A 19,573-nucleotide genomic window follows, 5' to 3' on the forward strand; every position below is an offset into this window, starting at 1 on the left:
TTACAGAGTGTCTTGTTGTTGTTACCTGGATCTCTCCCCACCTATTGTACCCCAGGAAAATGCTAGTTCCTCTTCACTGTTGTGTTTCTTTGTAAGCAGCTCATCTTACTTCCCTGATGTAAGATCCCCTTCCTCCCTCCCTTCTTCCCTTCCCTTCCCTTCCTCTTTCCTCCTTTCTTTCTCTTTTCTTTCTTTCTTTCTTTCTTTCTTTCTTTCTTTCTTTCTTCCTTCCTTCCTTCCTTCCTTCCTTCCTTCCTTCCTTCCTTCCTTTCTTCCTTTCTTCCTTTCTTTCTTTTTTTCTCTTTCTCTCTCTTTTTTCTTTCTCTCTATTTTTTCTCTCATTCTTTTGCTTTGCTGTTTCTTTCCTTTAAAACCTCCATCCTTAAAAGATGTTGGAGCTTTCTCTCTTTTTTTTGTATATATGGGTCTATTTCTCTAGAAACATTTTTCTCCTGCTGAAATGTCTCTGCTTCTTCTCTCTTCCTAGCTGCACGTAGAATTTACAAAACACATTCCATTTATATTGTTTATTTTAAATGAGCTTTCATTGGTCTCTGATCAGTCTGAACTATTTAAAACTCTTCCACCGTTCGTCCTTTCTTAAGCCCTGTGAGACCCATCCCGATGTAGAGCAGATGTAGGATTCCAGGAGTAGCATCGGTCTCTGGTCCTGTGAGACCTACTGAAGCCCAGGCTTCCCTGAGGGCTGGAAGGCTCCCCACTGAACTGCCAGAGTCAGGGCTGTGCCAGGTGTGTAGTTGTGCGAGGAGGCACCTGGTCACCACCAGAGGGCTCTAACTGCCTTTCCCTCCTCTTCCCAGTGATTTATGACAACTTCCATTAAAAGCCACTGATGAAGAAAAGACAAAGGAAATAATTCACTTCCAAGTACACCACGAGCTAGGTACTTGTGACTCAATAGAGACTTGTTCTCTCATCTGCTGAGAGGAAAGGCGAGCAGAGATCAGGGGACCAAGATTCTGGGTGGCTACTGCCCTGTGGGGAGGGCCACAGGAGGAGTCAGAGCACTGATGGTCATATGGGATCCTAAGTAACCCACCAGGTGTGGAATCCAAAAATGTTGCCAGGCAGATATGAACTCTCAGAAGATGCAACAGGAACCCACAAGAGCAGATCTTACTGTGCCCATGAGGCAGAATTAAAGGGAGGAGCTGACAGTGAGAAGCAGTAAGGTTTGTCACCAGGTAACAGGTCCAAAGAGAAAGGCAAGAAGGAACTGCTGTAAATGTGTCTGCTAATAAAAGAAAAGAGGGAGAGAGAGGGTCATAATAATGTGCAGAAAAGAACATGGAAGGAGCGGTACAATGTAGAAAAAAGAGGAAAATGGAAAATAGTATAAAAGGAAAAAGGGAATTAATGGCATTAATCACTTTAACAGTGACAACAGTAGTGATACAGACTTTCCTCAGAACGCTAAGCATAAGGTCAGCCCTTCCTGTAAGGCAACATAGCGCTCACATATGAACGAAGTAATTAAAATTTTTAAAAAATACTTGTTTATTTTTGAGAGAGAGAGAATGAGAGAATGGGGGTGGGGGGAGGTGCAGGAAGCAGAGAGAGAAGACAACAAAGGATCCGAAGTAGGCTCTGCACTGACAAAAGAGAGACTGATGCAGGGCTTGAACTCACAAACCATGAGATCATGACCTGAACCAAAGTCAGGCACTTAACCAATTGAGCCACTGGCCATATGGGGTGACGAGTAGCCACAGTGTCCAGCTTTTCATCATCCTTTTGTTCATATTCTTACTAACAATTAATCATTAAATTATAACATGTATACCATTAATACTGAAAATTATGATTTCTTGCTAAGTTACTACAACTCAGTTTTCCCTTTACAAGTACTCCTCATAACAACCCTTTCATAAAGGTTTTGTTATTCCCTTTTTCCAGAAGAAACTGAGGCATGAGGATAGTTAGCGATTTGTGCAAGGTCACCTGACTGGTCTAGGACTCAAACCCTCCCCTACATGCCAGCAAAGGGCTAACATGCTGAGGCCTCACTGCCGGGCTTCACATCTGGCTCTACCTCTTGTTTATTTGTGTGAGTTCCTTAATTTCTGTGTTCCAATGTACAAATTGAAGCTATAAAGCTGTATGTCTATAAATCTCTTCTAAAATAAGGCTGTTGGAGAATTTAATGATTTAATTGACATGAAGCACTTATAATAATTTGTGGCACAAAACAGTTGTTATATGCTTACTACTTTTATTATAATGTGTTTATGACTCCAACAACAAGACATTTAACAGTGCTCCAAACTTGAAGACTTCTCCTCCAACTGAAGAGAAAGTTATTTCTCAGACTAGAGTAGCAGTGAGTGAAATAGTGTTTAAGGCCGAGAAAAGATCTCTATCCCCTAGCCAAATGTCTACAATAAATTTATTTATTTGTTAAATGTTGATTTTTTTCCCCTAGCAAATGACCAATGTAAGAAAAACCACAGACTATACCCAGACTCATAGAATGCCATTAATAGATATCTTTTCATTTGGATTTATAAATGAATATATATTTTTTCAATGTATGAATGCATTTATATAAAATTTGGATCTATTTTAATAATCACAGTTGTCGCAGACTATGAGTCTGGAGTTCTCTCTTGTCCATCAAGAGACCAGATGCAGAATTGAATACAAGGGAGGCTGATGTCTGGAAGGAGACAAGACCCCTGAGCAGGGGTTTTTGTCTCCATATTTATTGAGCTCACAAGTTATTACCCACGTGGTTAACATGAAGAAAACAAGATCTTACACACGTGAACATGGAGAAAACAATCAGACAGTAATCATTAACTTGTGTGTGAAAGAAGCAAAGGGTCTGAAGGGCAAGTGGAGTTTGTGATCAAAGTACAATAGTCAGATGAAAAGTACTCATGATCTCATTACAATATCTCGCTCGCTAACCTCAGGTGTTTTTGCCCTATGGCAGCAACTTTCTGCCCTAAGTTGTTTTCTAACCTGTTTATGTCAGTAGAACCTACTTCCCCACATAATAGTTATTCTTTTGAATGAAGTAAAATTGCTAAAAGCCTAAAAAGTACAAAGCACATCAAAAATAAGTCCAGAGATTCATCTACTGAGGGTAGTAGGAATGAAAATGGGATGGTAGAAGGGTCAGTGATAACTACTAGGAAAGAGTGAAAGAGGCTTATTTATGGCGAGGAGGGAAACAAATTCTTCAACATTCCTGATGTCATCTTGGCAACACCTTGCTTGCAGCTGGAATCCCAGAGCAGCTCAGTGATGGACAACAGATGAATATAATGGAAGGGGATTCATTTCATGATCCAGATGACACCATAAGAACTGAGGAAATGAAAAATAAATGTGCCCAAGAATCTGAACAAACAGGTAAGGTTGGCTGGCAGTCCAATATTTGCCCAAACGTCTGACTCTGAACGACTGTGAACTGTGGCACATACAGGGAGGAGCACAGGTGGTGTCATGTGTTCATAGTTTAGAAAGAAGGCTCCAAGGAGCCATGAGTGGGGCAGAGACATAGGCCAGAGCCTGAGGCAAGAAGACATTTATTTACCAAGAAAGGATGTCTGGTTCCTGTGGAAAAGCAAAGAAAGGAAAGACCACAGAGAGACGGGGAGGGTAGGATGCTGGAATAGCATAGGCAGAGAGAGCTAAAAGAGAAAATCCAGAGATTTTCCGTGGAAAAAAGAAGCCTCCACTCCTACTCCACACCAGCCATAAAAAATAATTCAACTTGGATCACAAATTTACAAGTTAAGGCTAAAACTATAAAGCTTCTAGAGGAAAACACAGGAAAGTACCTTTGCAAGCTTGGGTAGTCAAGAATCAATTATATAGAACACAAAAAGCATAGATTACAAAAGAAAAACTTGGTAAACTGGACTTCATCAAAATTAAAAGCTTGTGTTTTTCTAATGGCACCATTAAGAAAAGGCAAAGGCAAGTCAGAGAGAAGGAGAAAGTATTTGCAATACATGTACCTGACAAAAGATTGTACCCAGAATAATTGAAGAACTCCTATGAACAAATAATAGAAAGACACCTACTAATTCAAAAAATGGACAGAATATTTGACCCAATAACTTCACCACAAACAATAGAAAATTGCCAGTAAGTACATAAACAAAGTGTTCGATGTCATTAATCAACAGGGAAATGCAAATTTGAACCCACAAGAAGTTGCTAGTTACTCCTTAAAATTGCTAAAATGAAAAAGACTGACAGCACATCAGTGAGAGAATGGAAAAAGTAAAACTCCATATGTATATTCTTGGTAGGAATCTAAGGTGATATGATCACTTTGGAAGACTATCTGTCAGTCCCTTATAAAGTTAAATCTAACTTACAGATTATAAGTAAATGGTCAATTAACACATTTTTTATGTTATATGCATTCCATACTGTATTCTTATAATAAAGTAAGCTAGAGAAAAAATGTTATTTAAAGATTCACAATAAAGAAAATACATGTAAGTGGACCCACGGAGTTCAGACCCATGTTGTTTACAGTCCAATGTACATTGGGCAAAAGAAGCCAGTCACAAGCATACATATTGTGTAACCCTCTTTATGTGAACATCAGGACAGATAAGTACAGTTCCAGAAAGGAGGTACTTCTTACTGGTGATAAAAATCAGAACCATGGTTGATAAAAATCAGAACCAGTGGGCAGAAACTGACTTGAAATCAGCATAAGAGAACTCTCTGGCATGGTGGAAATGTTCTAGATGTTGTCTACGGTGTTGGTTACACAGCTCTTTTACACTTAAGTTAGGTGCATCTGCATGAAAAAGAGGCAAGCAAGGTTTTGTTGAGCCCCAGGTGGGATCCTTGGTGCTTGACTATCAGAGTTCAGCTTGAGCACATAGAGGTCTCTTCTCTGGTCACTGTCTGAATTCTGCCATTTTCTTGTCCCCTTCTTCAGAGTCCTGTGAACACTCCTCTCTCCTAATGAATAATGTCAGTGTGCTAGAAGAGAGACTCAACTTACTGTCATATGAGGGACAAGGTAACTATTACTCAACTTAACAATTTGGTATTAAATCTTTGTTTTCTTTTCTTCACAGAAGCAAAGGCTGCATTTTGTCTCCTACCCCAGGGCTCTTCTAGTCCCTGATTCTACCTGCCCTCACCTGCCCACAAATGTGACAGAGACTATGGGCAGAGAAATCTGAGCTCCCCAGTAGAGAGAGTATTCAGTGATGGAGACTATAGAAAGAGAAAGTGGAAAGGGTAGTTAAGAGTAATAAAAGACAAACTACATAAACAGATCCAATTTTCCAGAAGAAACATAAACTCTGGAGGTGGGGGGGGGGAAGNCCAACTGAGAGGAATTTGGAGGTAGCATTCTATGTTCAGTCCACATGGGCTGGCATGTGGGGAGGACCCCATACTGTAGTCAAAGCCCCAGGGTGGGAGCGCTTGGGTGACTCAGTCGGTTGGACATCCAACTTTGCCTCAGGTCATGATCTCATGGTTAGTGGGTTTGAGCCCTGTGTTGGTCTCTGTGCTGACAGCTAGCTCAGAGCCTGGAGCCTGTTTCAGATTCTGTGTCTCCCTCTCTCTCTGACCCTACCCTGCTCACACTGTCTCTTTCTCTTTCTCTCTCTCTCTCTCTCAGAAATAAATAAAATATTAAAAATTAAAAAAAAAAAAGTCCCAGAGTGGAGTGGTTGAGACAGCAAGAGTGGGGAGCCTGGAGGATGCCAGTTCACAGAGAGACTGAAGGTCAAGGTAAAATGGGAGAAACAGTGACCGACAGGGAGAAAGTAAAGTTGTAGTAGAAAAGAGAGAAACTGAGGTATGGCTCAAGGATCAGAGGTAAAAAGTGAGAGAAAAACATAAGAAGATAGAAAGATGGAGAGGAAGGTAAGTACTAGAAAGTGAGGAAAGCCAGGGAGATGCAAAGACACAGAGAGAAAGAGAGTAGATGGAAACTAGGTGAAAGCTAAACAGAGGATAAGGGGGAACAGGAATAGGTTGGGACGCTGCAGGTTTGAGGCCAGAGCACTGGATAGAAACACCTTTGGACACAAAGACTGACAACATTACCTGCGAGTTTCCAGAAGAAATTGTCCCTAATTATCAAAGTGGCACTTACAAAATGTCACACTGCAGTAGGCCTCTCCCTGAATATTCCAGTGATTCTCAAGACCAAACCTCTACCCCAGCTTATGTTCAGAGCTCATTTATCCATGGACCTGAAGACCAGGGGCCTAATAGATCCCTACACTGGAATTATTTTGAGAACCTTCAACTTGGCACATCCAGAACTGAAAGCATTGTTCATTCTTCATTGTTTAAGCTAGAGCCAACTCCTCAGCGTTCTTTCTCTCATGATAGATCACTACTGATCTATGTTTTTTCAAGTTGGAAAACTAGTAGTTTGTCCCAGACTCCTCTTGCCCTCAATGACATACATGTTACTGCTCCAACGTGGTCACCTTCAGAATATCTCCCACCTGCCCATCTGTCACATCCCCAGGGTGGAGTCTCTAATCCATGTCTCTGCCACTATTGTTGTTCTCAGAGGCAGACTTCTATTTACCTCCTACCTCCAAACTTATGCCCATTATTCGCACTTCAACTAAATGGGACATTTGAAAATAAAAACTAAATTGTATTATTATCCTACTTAGGAATAATAAGAAGTATTTCCTACTTCTTAATACACAAGGATTAAATAAATGTTTCTTTCAGTGGAGCCCAAGGTCACCTACAGTGAGCCAGCCACCTGCCTGTTTCTCCATCCTCATCATCATCTGCCTCCTACATTATTACTTCAAGATAGAATAAACGTTCTCCCCCAATAATTTTAAACGTTACATATCTCTTTCATATCTGAGCCTTTTCATGTGCCTTATTTAAGACTATCGTTATGTTTCACTGTCCTCTGTGTACCCTTCTCCATTCTGGGTAAATCCTATTTAAAATATATCACCCTGGGGCGCCTGGGTGGCTCAGTTGGTTGAGCCTCTGACTTCAGCTCAGGTCATGATCTCACGTTCGTGGGTTCAAGCCCCACGTCGGGCTCTGTGCTGAGAGCTCAGAGCCTGGAGCCTGCTTCAGATTCTGTATCTTCCTGTCTCTCTGCCCCTCCCCCTCTCATGCTCTGTCTCTCTCTGTCTCAAAAATAAAAAAAATTTAAAAAAACATTAAAATATACCACCCTGGGGAGGCCTTTCTTTAGAGAAAACTAGACAACTGAGAGGAACAATCAAGAGACAAAGGGTAGAAGAGGAATAGAATTTTCAGAAAAAATAAGGGAAAAAGTCATCAGAACAGAGAACAAGAGAGGAAAACACTGAGAGAAAGAGAAGTTCCAAGAGACGGCAGGAGAACAAAGATAGAGATTGGTAAGATTGACAGAATCAAATGGTAAAGGGAAGAAGTAGAAAAAGAACGATGCATAAGAAAAGGAACATTTTCCCATGATGGGTGAATTATTCTCTGCCTCCAGTGAAAGCTACTGAAGAGAACGCAACCTCAGGTCTGGCCATTGTTTTGTAGAATGGGGCATTCCAGCTTTTCAGGCTTATTTGGTTTTGTTATTTTCTTGCTGTGAATTCTCTTCGGTCATAAATTGAGATGTCTGTGAGATTTCATTCCCTTCTTCTGAGTACAACAAGGCCTGTTGGGAGACCAGTGATGAAAAAGAGCCTCAGGAAAGCTTGAGCTCCCCATCAAGACATGGGCCCAGTAAGGAAGTGGGGGTGGGGCTGGGGTCTGCCAGTGCTGAGCTGCAGGGTGTCAGGTGGCTGGGTTTTCAGCTGGTGTTTCCTGATGTGTTCTACTCTGAGCACACACCACAGTCAAAAGATTCAGTGTGTCCTAGAATCCCATGAGTCACATAAATGTTCCTGAGTACACATTCTAGGAGAAATATGCTGAAGAAAGGGCAATGTCTTTCATACCTATTCATAGTAAAGGCTTGAATTTCTAACAACTGAACGTTTACCTTCCCTAGAGAATAAAAACTGTATTTTATTCTGTTTATTGATAAGGTTAGTATTTTGTCCCTAAGTTTGGAAAAAATTATGATTTTTTCAAAGAAATTTGGTAAACAACATGTCATTTCATCTCTACAAACTTATGCATTTAGACAGAATGTTGCTTCTTCCTATTTTATAAAGAAATAGAAGCACTGCAGCGTGTGAGGGTCTTTTACCAGATCAAATTTGTTACACAAGAGGAGGGACCATGGTGATGGTCGTGTGGGGCTGGCAGAGGGTCAGGGTGGCCAGCATCACCAGTGCAGAGTTCACACCAGAGAACCCAGGAAATGTTCAGGTACGGAGGCGAGTGGATCAGGGCCCAGCATAAGAAGATCCTCATCCAACAAATATATTTCAGTGATAGGAGCAGGGAAAAGGAGAAGGAGCTGGTAGGATTGGGACTTACCATGTGGGATGCAAGATATCTAAAAAGAAAAACTGGGCCACAAGTAAGGAAACTGACAGAGAGCAATAAAGAGCCATGAAGAAGAAAACAACCAAGAAACCTAGGGATTCATGGAGATGGCCAATCCTTCATGATATAGAAACAATAGTGTGTGGTGACTGAATAATGAGGAGAAAGGATGCATGTGAAGGATAACAGAAGAATAAGAGACAGAGCATGACTCTGGTGGGTCTTAGGTGAAGTTTTTTTTTCCTGAGGGAGAAGTTCACCTGAGCGTTGAACACCAGAATTCAGCATGCTGAGGTCTGTTCCCTCATCACCATATCTGGTTGGTCATTTCTGTGTTTCCCTCAGTTTCCTGTGAGTATGGCACTCTCCAGTGGACAAATGGTGGCCATTTTGAAGAGATATCCAAACTGCTACCAGGTGATGGGGGAGGTAATTATGATTTAAATGACAAATTATTTCATTAAATTTGTTTGCCAGCCTGTATGCAAGGGACACTTCCTTTCCTTCTCCCAAACACAAATACACACTTTTACTCAGTCTCTGGTTGTTTTTCTCAGGTGTATGGGAAGCAAAAGGGATAGATATGGATATAGATAAATATAAATAGAATAATGATATAATATAACAATACGATGGATAAATAATAAAAATGCAGACTGGGGGCACTAATCAAGTTGTTTAAGTGGCCCCAATTCTATCTAAATGTGCATGGAATCTAAATACTTCCAGGTTGAGGTGTGAGAGGGGAGAGATAATCTTAAACTTATTTCCTAGGGATTGCAGAGAATTAATGAAAGCTATGTATAGCAGAGACAGAGAAGGTGAATTAAGAGAATAAATAAGTAGATAATGGAGCCAAGAGATATAGAACATCATCAAGGAACAAAAGGACAGAAATGCAAACAGTTGGCAGAAGTCAGGGAGAGCAAATGATATTCAAAAAGATCCATAGCTTCATGGTACAGATGCAGTGCAGCAACATGTGGGGACAGGGTTAAAGGGAGAAGAGGGAAGGAGAGAGAAGGGGAAGGAGCTTAAAAAGGTAGTAAAAAAAAGGCAGAGCAAGTTTGGTTGGTACAAACATACTTTTCTTCATGAGGAGCCATTCTCCTGCACTCTGAGCATCAGAGCTCCAATGCTCTCTGAGTATTGGCCACATCAAATAGAGTCCAGACCAACTGTCTATCATGTTCCTGTTTCTCTCTTCAGCGTCCTGTGAACTTGTGGTTTTACAAAGGGATGAAGGAGAAGAATCAGAAGAAATGCCCAGATTACTACCTTATGATGAAGAAGGTAATTAGGATTTAGATGACTTATTATCTAATCAAAGCTTTATTTTCCTGTTAATATAGGGGAATACCTATTCTTTCATACCCTTCCCTATTCATCCATCCACCCATTCATCAATCCATCCATACTCACTTATGCACATAGACAGACTATGGCCAGCTTCTGGTTGCTTCCTTTGAGAGATACAATCAGTGAAGGATGATCTCAGATTGGTTGGTGTTTCCCTGGGTGTAGAACATAGACAAAGACAGAGAATGAAAAATATAGATGGAGTCATGAAATGAAGACAGACCAGAGTGATTGACAATCCTACCTAAATAGACATGGAGTCTAAATATAACCAAGCAGGAATGTGTTATCAGGAGGGGAGATCATTTTCAACCTATTTTCTCTGAGGTTGTGCCAGGAACATGAGTATAATGAGTGTAATTGCAATACAGAGAACTCATGTGAAAGAGTTTTGAAGTGGACCTGGAAAAGTCAAGGATCTCTGCTTGTTTGTCAATGGCCACAGTCCAGAACATTGGTAATGTGGGAGAAGAAATATAGACATGGACAAAACATGCAGAAAGTCTGAAATTTAAGTTTTCAGTTTTAATTCTTAGGTTGAAAAATTAGAAATGGAGTTAAGAACTAGAGAGAACAGATAGAAGCATCATGGAATGAAGGAGATAAGCTCTTAAACAAGTAGAGAATGAGATGCAGAGATGGGAGGGAACACTAAGAAACAGAAAGGTGGGGAGAAGCATAGAAATTATATACTGAGAAAAAGCTAAAGGAGATGAGTGAAAATTCAGCAGAGGTGAACATCCCTGTTTACAGGGATATAGAAGACAGTTTGGGACATGGTAGGAATTAAGAGAAGAGTCACTGGTTGGAAACAAGTCTGGCACTAGGGTTGGAACATGTTAGCAATGAGTTTTCAGGTTATGATGTCCCCAGTTATCAATATGGCACCGGTAATATTCTCAGAGGCAGTGAACCTCCCCCTAGGCATCTTCGTCTCCTCCCATCTATAACTTATGATCCCCAAACACTTATGTCTGGCCCAGGCTCGTCTCATGATGTCTGAAAGACACCTCCATTTGGAAGTTTTACAAGAAACTCAATACAAAACACCCACAATTTCATGTGCCATGTTTCCTGACACCAGATCTACTTCTTTCCCAGTGTTCCCTATCTCAGTACAGAACACCATTGTTCCATTCTTCAGACAGAAACTTGAGGGTCATCAGTGACTGATCCCCCTCCCTCAACTCACACAGCCTATCAGTCATCCAGGTTCGTCAGCTGTACCTTGAACTTGTCTCTTGCCCATCCATTCCTCTCCACACCCAAGACAAATGCTCCAGTCAGATCTGTCTTCTCTCTGGAGACAGAGCAACAGCCTTTAGTCTCACATCTTTGCCCCAGTCATATTCCTATCACACCCAATCTCTCCAGGTGATCCAGAGGACTCTGAAAATGCAGATTGATTTATCCTACTTTCCTACATTAAGCCAATAACCTCTTGTTATCAGAAAGATTAAATCCATTTTCTTTCCCATGACTCCTCCTGTCCTGCAATTACTTCAAAAATTTGCATAATATTTTTTCAGTGATTTTAATTATCTGATAACTCTTGCTCATCTGAGCTTTGGCACATGCTTGGCCCTATGATCGGACACCGAAACCATTCTGGACAGTTTTCTTGGTCACTAATTTGATGAAATCATGTGGAAATTAGATACTGTCTCAGAGATGTCTTTTCTGATCCTTAGAAAGCAACAAGATAAGAGATGGGGAAAAGACATAAAGCATAGCATCAGGAAGTCATGAGGAGAAAAAAGGAGGTGGGATCAGAGTCGGGGAAAGAAACAAATCAAGACAAAGAGGAATGCCAAGAGATCCCAGGAGTGTGATACAGTAGGTAGAAAAGGAAGAGGCAGACACACGTGGGAAGGGTGAAAAATGAGAGAGAAAACGAAGTGTGGGAGACAAGGTGTGCAAGGTTTCTGACAGTTTCTGTCACATTACTGGGCTGTGCCAGACTTCCTTTGACCTTTGCAAAACCTTAAGACACAGGCAGGGAAACTGTTGTAATCTCTGTGTTGTGGACGGGGAACAAAGCACAGAAAGGCACACTGGTTATTTTTGCAAGGGCAAAGCAGAAAAGGCAGAGTGGGCAGCAGTGGGTGTGTCACTGAGGTTGACAGTGACAGGGAAGCCACCTGGCAGTCAGGGTGGGGTTCTGTGGTCAGAACTAGAAGAGGAAACCCCAGGAGCCCCAACAGATCACCCCAAAGGAGTGAAACTGGATCCAACATAAGACCTTCATTAAGGAAAAACTAACATTGGTGGGGAGAGAAAGGAGATCGCTGAGACAAAGTGTGGGAACGGACTCAACCACTTGGGCTTGAAGATATCTAGAGTAAGAAAGCTTGGAAGGATAATAGGAGAAAAGGAATGCATTATTACTGAAAAACAAAAGCAAGAGTGAAAAACAACAGATGGGGGAGAAGCCCAGACAATGGAAGAGATAGACCACTAGGAAACATAAATGCAGGTGGGACCCCCGGACGTGGACAGAGGAAGTGTAACAAGATGGCAGAAAGCAGAACAAGACAGCCTCCCAGGGGTGGCATGGAGCAGGCAGCTTGCTTTCCCCTCCTGGTGGTCACGGACATGCTGAGGTTTGCTCCCATTGCCCTCCATGGTCCATCATGTCCTTGTTTCTCTACAGACCTGTGATTCCAGAGCTTTGCAAATGACTAATGAAGGAGAACCAAAGAGATGCCCAGTCTACCTGTAGAAGAGGGAGAAAGTAATTCTGATTTAAATCCCCAACCACCTCAACAAATCTTTATTTTCTAATCAGCACAGAAAAAAATATTGTCCTTCTCCCATTCTCCCATTTGCTTCTACATATTCACATATATACAGATGGCCCTGTGTCCATTTTCTGTTTTGCTTCTTTCAAAACTGTGAGAGAGACTAAGGATAATGATGAGCAGAGCTCCTGAGTGAACAGGGTATTTCTGCCTAGAGAACATAGGAAGACAGGATATAGCAAAGGGTATAGCAAAGCAAAGTAGGCTACAGCACCAGGACAGAAGGACCTGGGTGATTTTATTAAATGCCCATGAAAATCCAAATACCAGCAGGCTCCGGCAGCTGAGGCAATGAAATCATTTTCAGCCTACTTCTGGAAGTACCAGGAACATGGAAATAGGTTTTGTGAATGTTGGCTAGGTTTCCACTGTAGAAGGTCTGTTGGGAGACTGTTAGGATAGAGCTGATAAGAGAAAGCCATATGGTGTTGTGGTCCATGTGAAAAGGGAAGAACTTTTGTTAGTTTAGGAGGAAGCATCTGTGAGACTGAGGAAAATAGATGAAATAATAGAAATTTTACAAGCATCCAGGAAGATAAGCCTCGGAGAAACAGAGATAGTAAAGGAGAAAGTGAGAGACAACATGGAAAGTGTATAAGCTCACTAAGAGGTGAGATACAGAGGTGAAAATTAGAGAGATTATACAATTATCTGGCAAATAAATACCAAAACAGTAATAATGCAGAGGGAAGCACAAAGGGAACTATGTAGAGAGTTATACCAAAATAATTTAAAAATCAATAAGGAGTGAAAATTGCTGTATAGGGAGGGAAGAAGCTAAGCTCTTGTAACACTGAAGTTCGAGTCTAGACAGGAGCATCTTCCAGCAAACAGGGTCTCAGTCGTGAGCCTTCAGATTTAATCTCCCCAGGAAGAGAGTGGTTCCTGGGACACACTGGCAGAGAAATATTCCTTTCCCTGGCAGTCTCAGCTACTCTCAGGTAACAGAATGAGTCTCAAATGCATGCCTGCTAGGCACACCTGTCTCCCAAGGTCATCCATCTATGTATCTGAAGGCATTTATCACAGGATCCCCTCCATCTGGATGACTTTCAGGAACTGACACTTCCCAAATTGAAACCAACAGCTTCTTCTGTGAAACTAGAAACTCCTTCTCCAGGATTTGCTCCCTCATTAAAGAAAGCATGAATGTCCCATTTCCTCTTGCTCCCATCCATTTTCTCCACTTTAGCACGATTGTGATTTGCAAGATGTCAGTCAGATCATATTATTTTCCCATATAAACACGGTGAGCTTTGTCACCTTAGGATTAAATCAGTTGTCATCCCTGTGGTTTTCTGTGTCTCCTATTCACTGCAGGGTGCCACCCTATTTCTTCTGCCACATCTCTAATGATAGTGTACATATTTTTAGTGGTTGTGATATTCTGATCTTTCTTTTATATGTGGGACTTTAAGCCACTTTCCCCGGCGTTTGGTGGTGTTGCCTTGGCCTGGTCTGCTCCATACCCCATCCCCTGATTGGGTTCTATTGTACTATGTCAGGGATGCCTCTCCTGAGGGCCAGCAAAGAAGGGAGCAAGAAAAGAATGAGTGACATAAAGACACTAATGAGTATCAGGGACACAAGAAAGAAGAGATAGAAGCAGAAGAGACAGAAATACATCCAAACAAAGAGAAGCACATGGAGACACGGGTAGTGGGAGACAAGGGCAGAGACAGAAGTAATGAGTAGGGGCAATGGGAGAGGGGAAGATGGAAGCTAGAATTAGGTGTGAACGAAGGGAGGAAGATGGTGGGTGGTCCTCAGACTGATGATAGTGACAAGGTGAAGTTAATCTGCAGGCCAGGTGAGCCCAGAGGTGGACCAGATGGTTTGGGACGGGGACAGTTCCTCCTAGCAGATACCTGAATGTCCCCTGTCTTCATTATGAGTTTTCTTACCATGATCTCCCCTGGTTGTGTACTGAAATGGCTGGTGTGTTTAATTCCTTTCTGCAGAGCAAGGCTATGCCTGCTGGGACATCAGTGATGAAGAAGAGCCTCAGGAAGTCTTGAGCTCCTCACCAGCATGTGGGCCAGGTAAGAAAGGGATGGCCAGCTCTGGGCTGTAGGGTATCAGGTGGCTGCATTTAGAGCTGAATAGCATGGCTTTTATTGTTAGAATAGATACACTCCATCTTAATGTTATAATAGATAAATACTGGGAAAGACAGCATCTTTTTTCCTTCACACTCTTTATATCTACTTATACAAAAGACTCAATATTGTGATTTAACCCCTACCCACTCCTTATTTTCTATAAAGAATTAAAGCTAAGTATGTTTCGAGTGCTTAATATTGTTGTTATATTGTCATAAGCTTGGGTAGGCCTCAAAAAATGTGGTTCTGAGATCTACTTGTCAGAAAGAAAGATCAAGAGCTCCCCAGCCCAAATTACAGTTTTTGTCACATATTTGTCATCAGGTTTTGGATTATATTGCACTTTTTTCTTTTCAAAGTATTTGGGCAAGTGAGATTTCATCATAAAACTTTAGGGCTTAGCTAAGGAAACTGTGGCTATTGCTCCTTAGAGATAAGACATGCAAACACATATAAAGGATACTGGTTCTTCCCCCCAAAGGTCAGATAAGAGGAAGAGCAGAGACCTGTGCCTTGAACATCTCATTACAGGTAGTGGCTGTTTGAGGCTAGCAGGGGTCAATATGGTCACACATGAGTCCAAAGGGAGGCTTGTGGCTCCGAAGAGGACCAGAATAGGGCCTAATGCAGAGAGACTTCCACTTCACAAATAAAGAATGCCAGCAGGGAGGAGAAGAAATCAAGAGAGAGTGACAGAAGGAATGGATCCTGCTATAGGAATTAAAGAGACCTAGAAAAACAGAGCTAGGAGGAATAAGCAGAAAAGAAAAGATCAAGATCACCATTGAGGGAAAAAAAAGATGGAAAAGTAAAAAGATAGGTGAAGTTGGGGGAGCATAGCCCATGAAATCAAAGATGCACAAATATTCTCCTAATGCAGAGGCAGAAATGTTTGGAGCAGATCCATGGGAAGAAAGTAAATGAAGCAGAGAGCAGGAGAGTCAGGTGATGGAGATGGAAACAGAGGCAGAGCAGGGATCAGTTGGATCTCAGATGGGGTCCTTGAAGCAGATGTCCTTTTTCCCAAAGGGCAGCTCACCTGTGCTTTGAACATCTTGGCTCCCCTCCTTTCCTTCTTTCCCTTCAGGGTCCTGTGATCCTGAAGCTCCTCAAATGACTGGTGAAGAAGTACCAGAGGAAGTGCCCAGTCAACTACTATATTATGGGGAAGGTGATTATAATTTCAATTCCCATTTCACTGAATCTTTGTGTCTCTGTCTACAAGGAGGAAAATCTCCCCTTTCCTCTCCCCCTTCCACTGTTCCCCTTCACTTACCCATATAGAAGAAATGTGTACAGCCAAGTGAAAAGGATCAAAAACAGAGAGAGAATTAGGTGTACGGGAAGGGAGGGAGATGGGTGACCATTCTCAGCCTCTGGTGATAGTAGCATGAGCTATGTTAACTCCCAGGTCGAGTGAACTCAAAGGCAGGAGGGTCTGAGGGCAGGGACATTCTTACATGGAAGATACTTGAGCCACCTTGGGGGTCTGGTTTTCTCAGGGTGAATGTTTCTACTATGGTTTCCATTGGTCATATGCTGGATTTGCTAAAGGATTTTGTTCTATTCAGCAGAAGGTAGCAGTGCCTGTTTAGAAATGTATAATGAAGAAGAGCCACAGGAAGACTTGACCTCACCACCAGAAAGTGAATCATGTAAGGAAGGGCAAATGGCAGGATTTCCCTCCTTTTTAATGGCTGAATAGTATTCCGCTGTGTGTGTGTGTGTGTGTGTGTGTGTGTGCGCGCGCGCGCTACATTTTCTTTGTGCACATTTTCTTTGTGCATTCATCTGTTGATGGACACTTAGGTTGTTTCCATGTCTTGGCTATTGTAAATAATAATGCAGTGCACATGGAGACACAGATGTCTCCTTGACATGGTTATTTTGTTTCCTTTGGATATATACCCAGAAGTGAAATGGCTGGATGATAATAGTGGCTCTATTTTTAATTTTTTGAGGAACCCTCATACTGTCCTTTATAGTGGCTCTACCACATTACAGTACTACCAACAGTGCACTACGCTTCCTTATTTCTACATCCTCACCAGCATTGATTATCTCATGGCTTAATAATCTCTTTTTCTTAATATCAACTCTGCCATATAGCATAACCTAATAATGGGGGTAATATCTCATGATAGTCACAGTCCCTGGGATCAGGGAAGGGGATCCAAGGAGACATTGAGAAGTATGCCTACCACATTGAGACTCAAGTACATTTCTGGAAAATAACTATCCACACGAGCCATTGACTTACCCAAGTAAATAATGTAAGCTATTGTTATCAAACCAGACATCAAACAAAGCTGAGCATAAATGTATTTTAAAAAGAATATGGCTTTAGAAAAGATTATAGTAATTGAATTAGGCACTACAGAGAAGTGAAATATACCTATTTTGCTGGTTGCTTTCAAATCTTGAGTTACGCATACTGTAGACATAATAATGTTCAAATCAGTTATAAATTGAATATGTGTAGGGGCAACTGGATGGTTTAGTTGGTTGAGCTTCAGACTTTGGCTTGGGTCATGATCTCACCGTTCGTGAGTTCAAGCCCTGTGTTGGGCCCTGTGCTGACAGCACAGAGCCTGAAGCCTGTTTCTGATTATGTGTCTCCCTCTCTCTCTCTGCCCCTCTCCCACTTGCACTCCATCTCTCTCTGTCTCTCAAAAATAAATAAACATTAAAAAATTAAAAATAAAACATAAATTGATTATGCTTAGGAGAATTTTCTAGGAATTCTAAAGCTATTCTTTCTTTAGTATATTTAATCTGGTAGTTTAATTTGCAGAATAGGTCTCTACCTACTAAATTTATAGGGATTTTTTCTTAATATAAGGAAAACTTAGATGATGGTCTGAAAGTAGCAGTAACTGGTTGGGACATGGGAACTTTTGGTCATCTTTTTCTCTTTTATAGACATACTATCAGGGGGGCCTGGGTGACTCAGTCGGTGAAGCATCTGATTCTTGATCTTGGCTCAGGTCATGATCTCTCAATTCGTGAGTGAAGCCCCACGTCTGGCTCTGTGCTGACAGTGCTGAGTCTGCTTGGGATTCTCTCTCTCTCTCTCTCTGCTCATCCCCCACTAGCACTCTCTCTCTATCTCAATAAATAAATAAATAAACAAACAAACAAACAAATAAATAAATGAATAAATAAATGTTAAAAATACTATCAAATCCACTGTTTACTTTTGACATGCCCAAAGTTCCCAATGAAATGCAAAGTCATCTTTCGTAAAATTTTACCATTTACTATTTTGCCATTTGTACTATGAAAGTACAAAGAGGAAGTAAAGTTCTGTCAGTGGGAGACTGTAGCTTTGGCCAAGATAACCCCATGACAAATAACAATGAAGCCACCATATGCAGTCATTAGTGCAAACAGTGCCATGCAAGTGAATGGGGTATTGGGTTCATCCAGAGAGCAACGACTACAATGGGGACATAGGCTCTATTACATGATAATAGTTGACCTCAGATTATGTGATAAACTAAATTATTTTCTTTCAATTGACAAGAGGTTGCGGGGCAGGGGGGTACTCAAGACCAAGGGTGACCAAATATCTTTGTACAAATTGGCTACTGTCTAATAGACCCACATCCATTAATTAGCTTTGGATAGGGTACTTATCAGGTCTATGCCTCCATCTGTTTGCTTTGGATCAGTTTCTTCTAACATTCAAGAAGCACTAGAAAATCAGGAGCAAACACACATAAGACAAGACTTTGAAAAATGGACAAAAGTGAGAGTAAGTGAAACAGTGGAAAAATAAAAACATTACCCGAATATTTGCTAACTGCTGTACCTCCAAACCAAAATGTCTAACTACTTTGCATCTGATTGCATATACATCTTTAAACAATAAGATTAATTCAGAAACAAGAACTCAGTGAAACAAGTCAGAGCTCAAGTCATTATTGAGATGGATTGATGAGGAAGACCATCTGAGTTGGGCACAAGAGGCTGTGGATTTACATCTGTTGGTCCAAAGGTCCCACAGGACAATCCTAAATTAGACTCTTCAAAATGATCTTGGTGGGCACTCCATTTTTTAAGGGATAGGCTATCATGCAACATCTGAAGCTAAAAGAGGGATTGATTGCTTGCTGAGCAAGGTACATGGTGGAAGCAGGTACTGTACTTACAGGACACAATTCTTTTAAAAAGGAACTTGCTTTTATTAGAGTTTTAGGAAGCCTGTAGTTCAGGGACTACAGACTTTTAGAACCAAGGAGAGTTTACAACTAGGTTATAATTTAGTCATAGACACAAGCTTTCTGGAGAGTGGCTGTTGCTGACTGGCTAATTTTCAGAAGTGTAAGGCTGTCACCAATTGGCCTGCTTTAAATGTGGTTTGTGATGTAAGTAGTGATTGGCCAATTGAGATGAGTTTAAAACTCATTCCGGTAATTACTTTTTTACAATTTTCAAAAAACAGTTGGTTTTTTCCTGGAAGGTTAAGATCTTTTAATTTTATTCTTAGGACTACAGGCAGAAAAGTAAGAGTAGAGAAATCAGAATGAGGTACAAAAGATGGGAAAAGCATGGCATTGGCAGCTCTTGGTTGTGATTATTGGAGCAGGAATAGTCTTTTCCCAGAAAGCAGCTCATTCTAACTCTGAATATCAGGGTTCAGCATAAAAGCACTGAAACTCTTCCCTAATCACTGTCTTGGGATCCCCAAACTGTAATTTTCTTGTTTAGCATCTGGTGAACTCGAAGCTCTCCAAATAAATAGCAAGGAAGAATCAGAAGAGCTTACTTCCAGCCTACTATCCTATGATGGACAAGGTAATTATGACTTAAAGAATAATAAAACCAGAAACAGAGGCTGACAAAGAGAAAAAGATAAGGAAGGGAAAAGGGAGACTTAAAGGAAGGGCC

General features: G+C 41.3%; 1 protein-coding gene across 6 annotated transcripts in view; it reads left to right on the forward strand.

Moving 5' to 3' along the window:
- SP140 (SP140 nuclear body protein) overlaps positions 1 to 19,573 on the forward strand; it is a 70,301-nt gene that overhangs the window by 21,088 nt on the left and 29,640 nt on the right. For 4 of the 6 annotated variants that reach the window (XM_077761368.1, XM_077761372.1, XM_077761373.1 and 1 more), the window contains 8 exons: positions 3,247 to 3,378; positions 4,934 to 5,017; positions 8,764 to 8,847; positions 9,628 to 9,711; positions 14,540 to 14,620; positions 15,768 to 15,851; positions 16,252 to 16,335; positions 19,394 to 19,480. In XM_077761368.1, the coding sequence (XP_077617494.1) occupies positions 3,247 to 3,378; positions 4,934 to 5,017; positions 8,764 to 8,847; positions 9,628 to 9,711; positions 14,540 to 14,620; positions 15,768 to 15,851; positions 16,252 to 16,335; positions 19,394 to 19,480 (720 nt within the window). Of the gene's footprint in view, positions 1 to 3,246; positions 3,379 to 4,933; positions 5,018 to 5,663; positions 5,743 to 8,763; positions 8,848 to 9,627; positions 9,712 to 14,539; positions 14,621 to 15,767; positions 15,852 to 16,251; positions 16,336 to 19,393; positions 19,481 to 19,573 lie in introns of those variants that run through there. The other 2 variants (XM_077761371.1, XM_077761374.1) reach the window with 2 other exon arrangements.

The sequence above is a fragment of the Crocuta crocuta genome, unplaced genomic scaffold (genome assembly GCF_008692635.1).
Source record: "Crocuta crocuta isolate KB4526 unplaced genomic scaffold, BGI_CrCroc_1.0 scaffold516, whole genome shotgun sequence".
Lineage (NCBI taxonomy): Eukaryota > Metazoa > Chordata > Mammalia > Carnivora > Hyaenidae > Crocuta > Crocuta crocuta.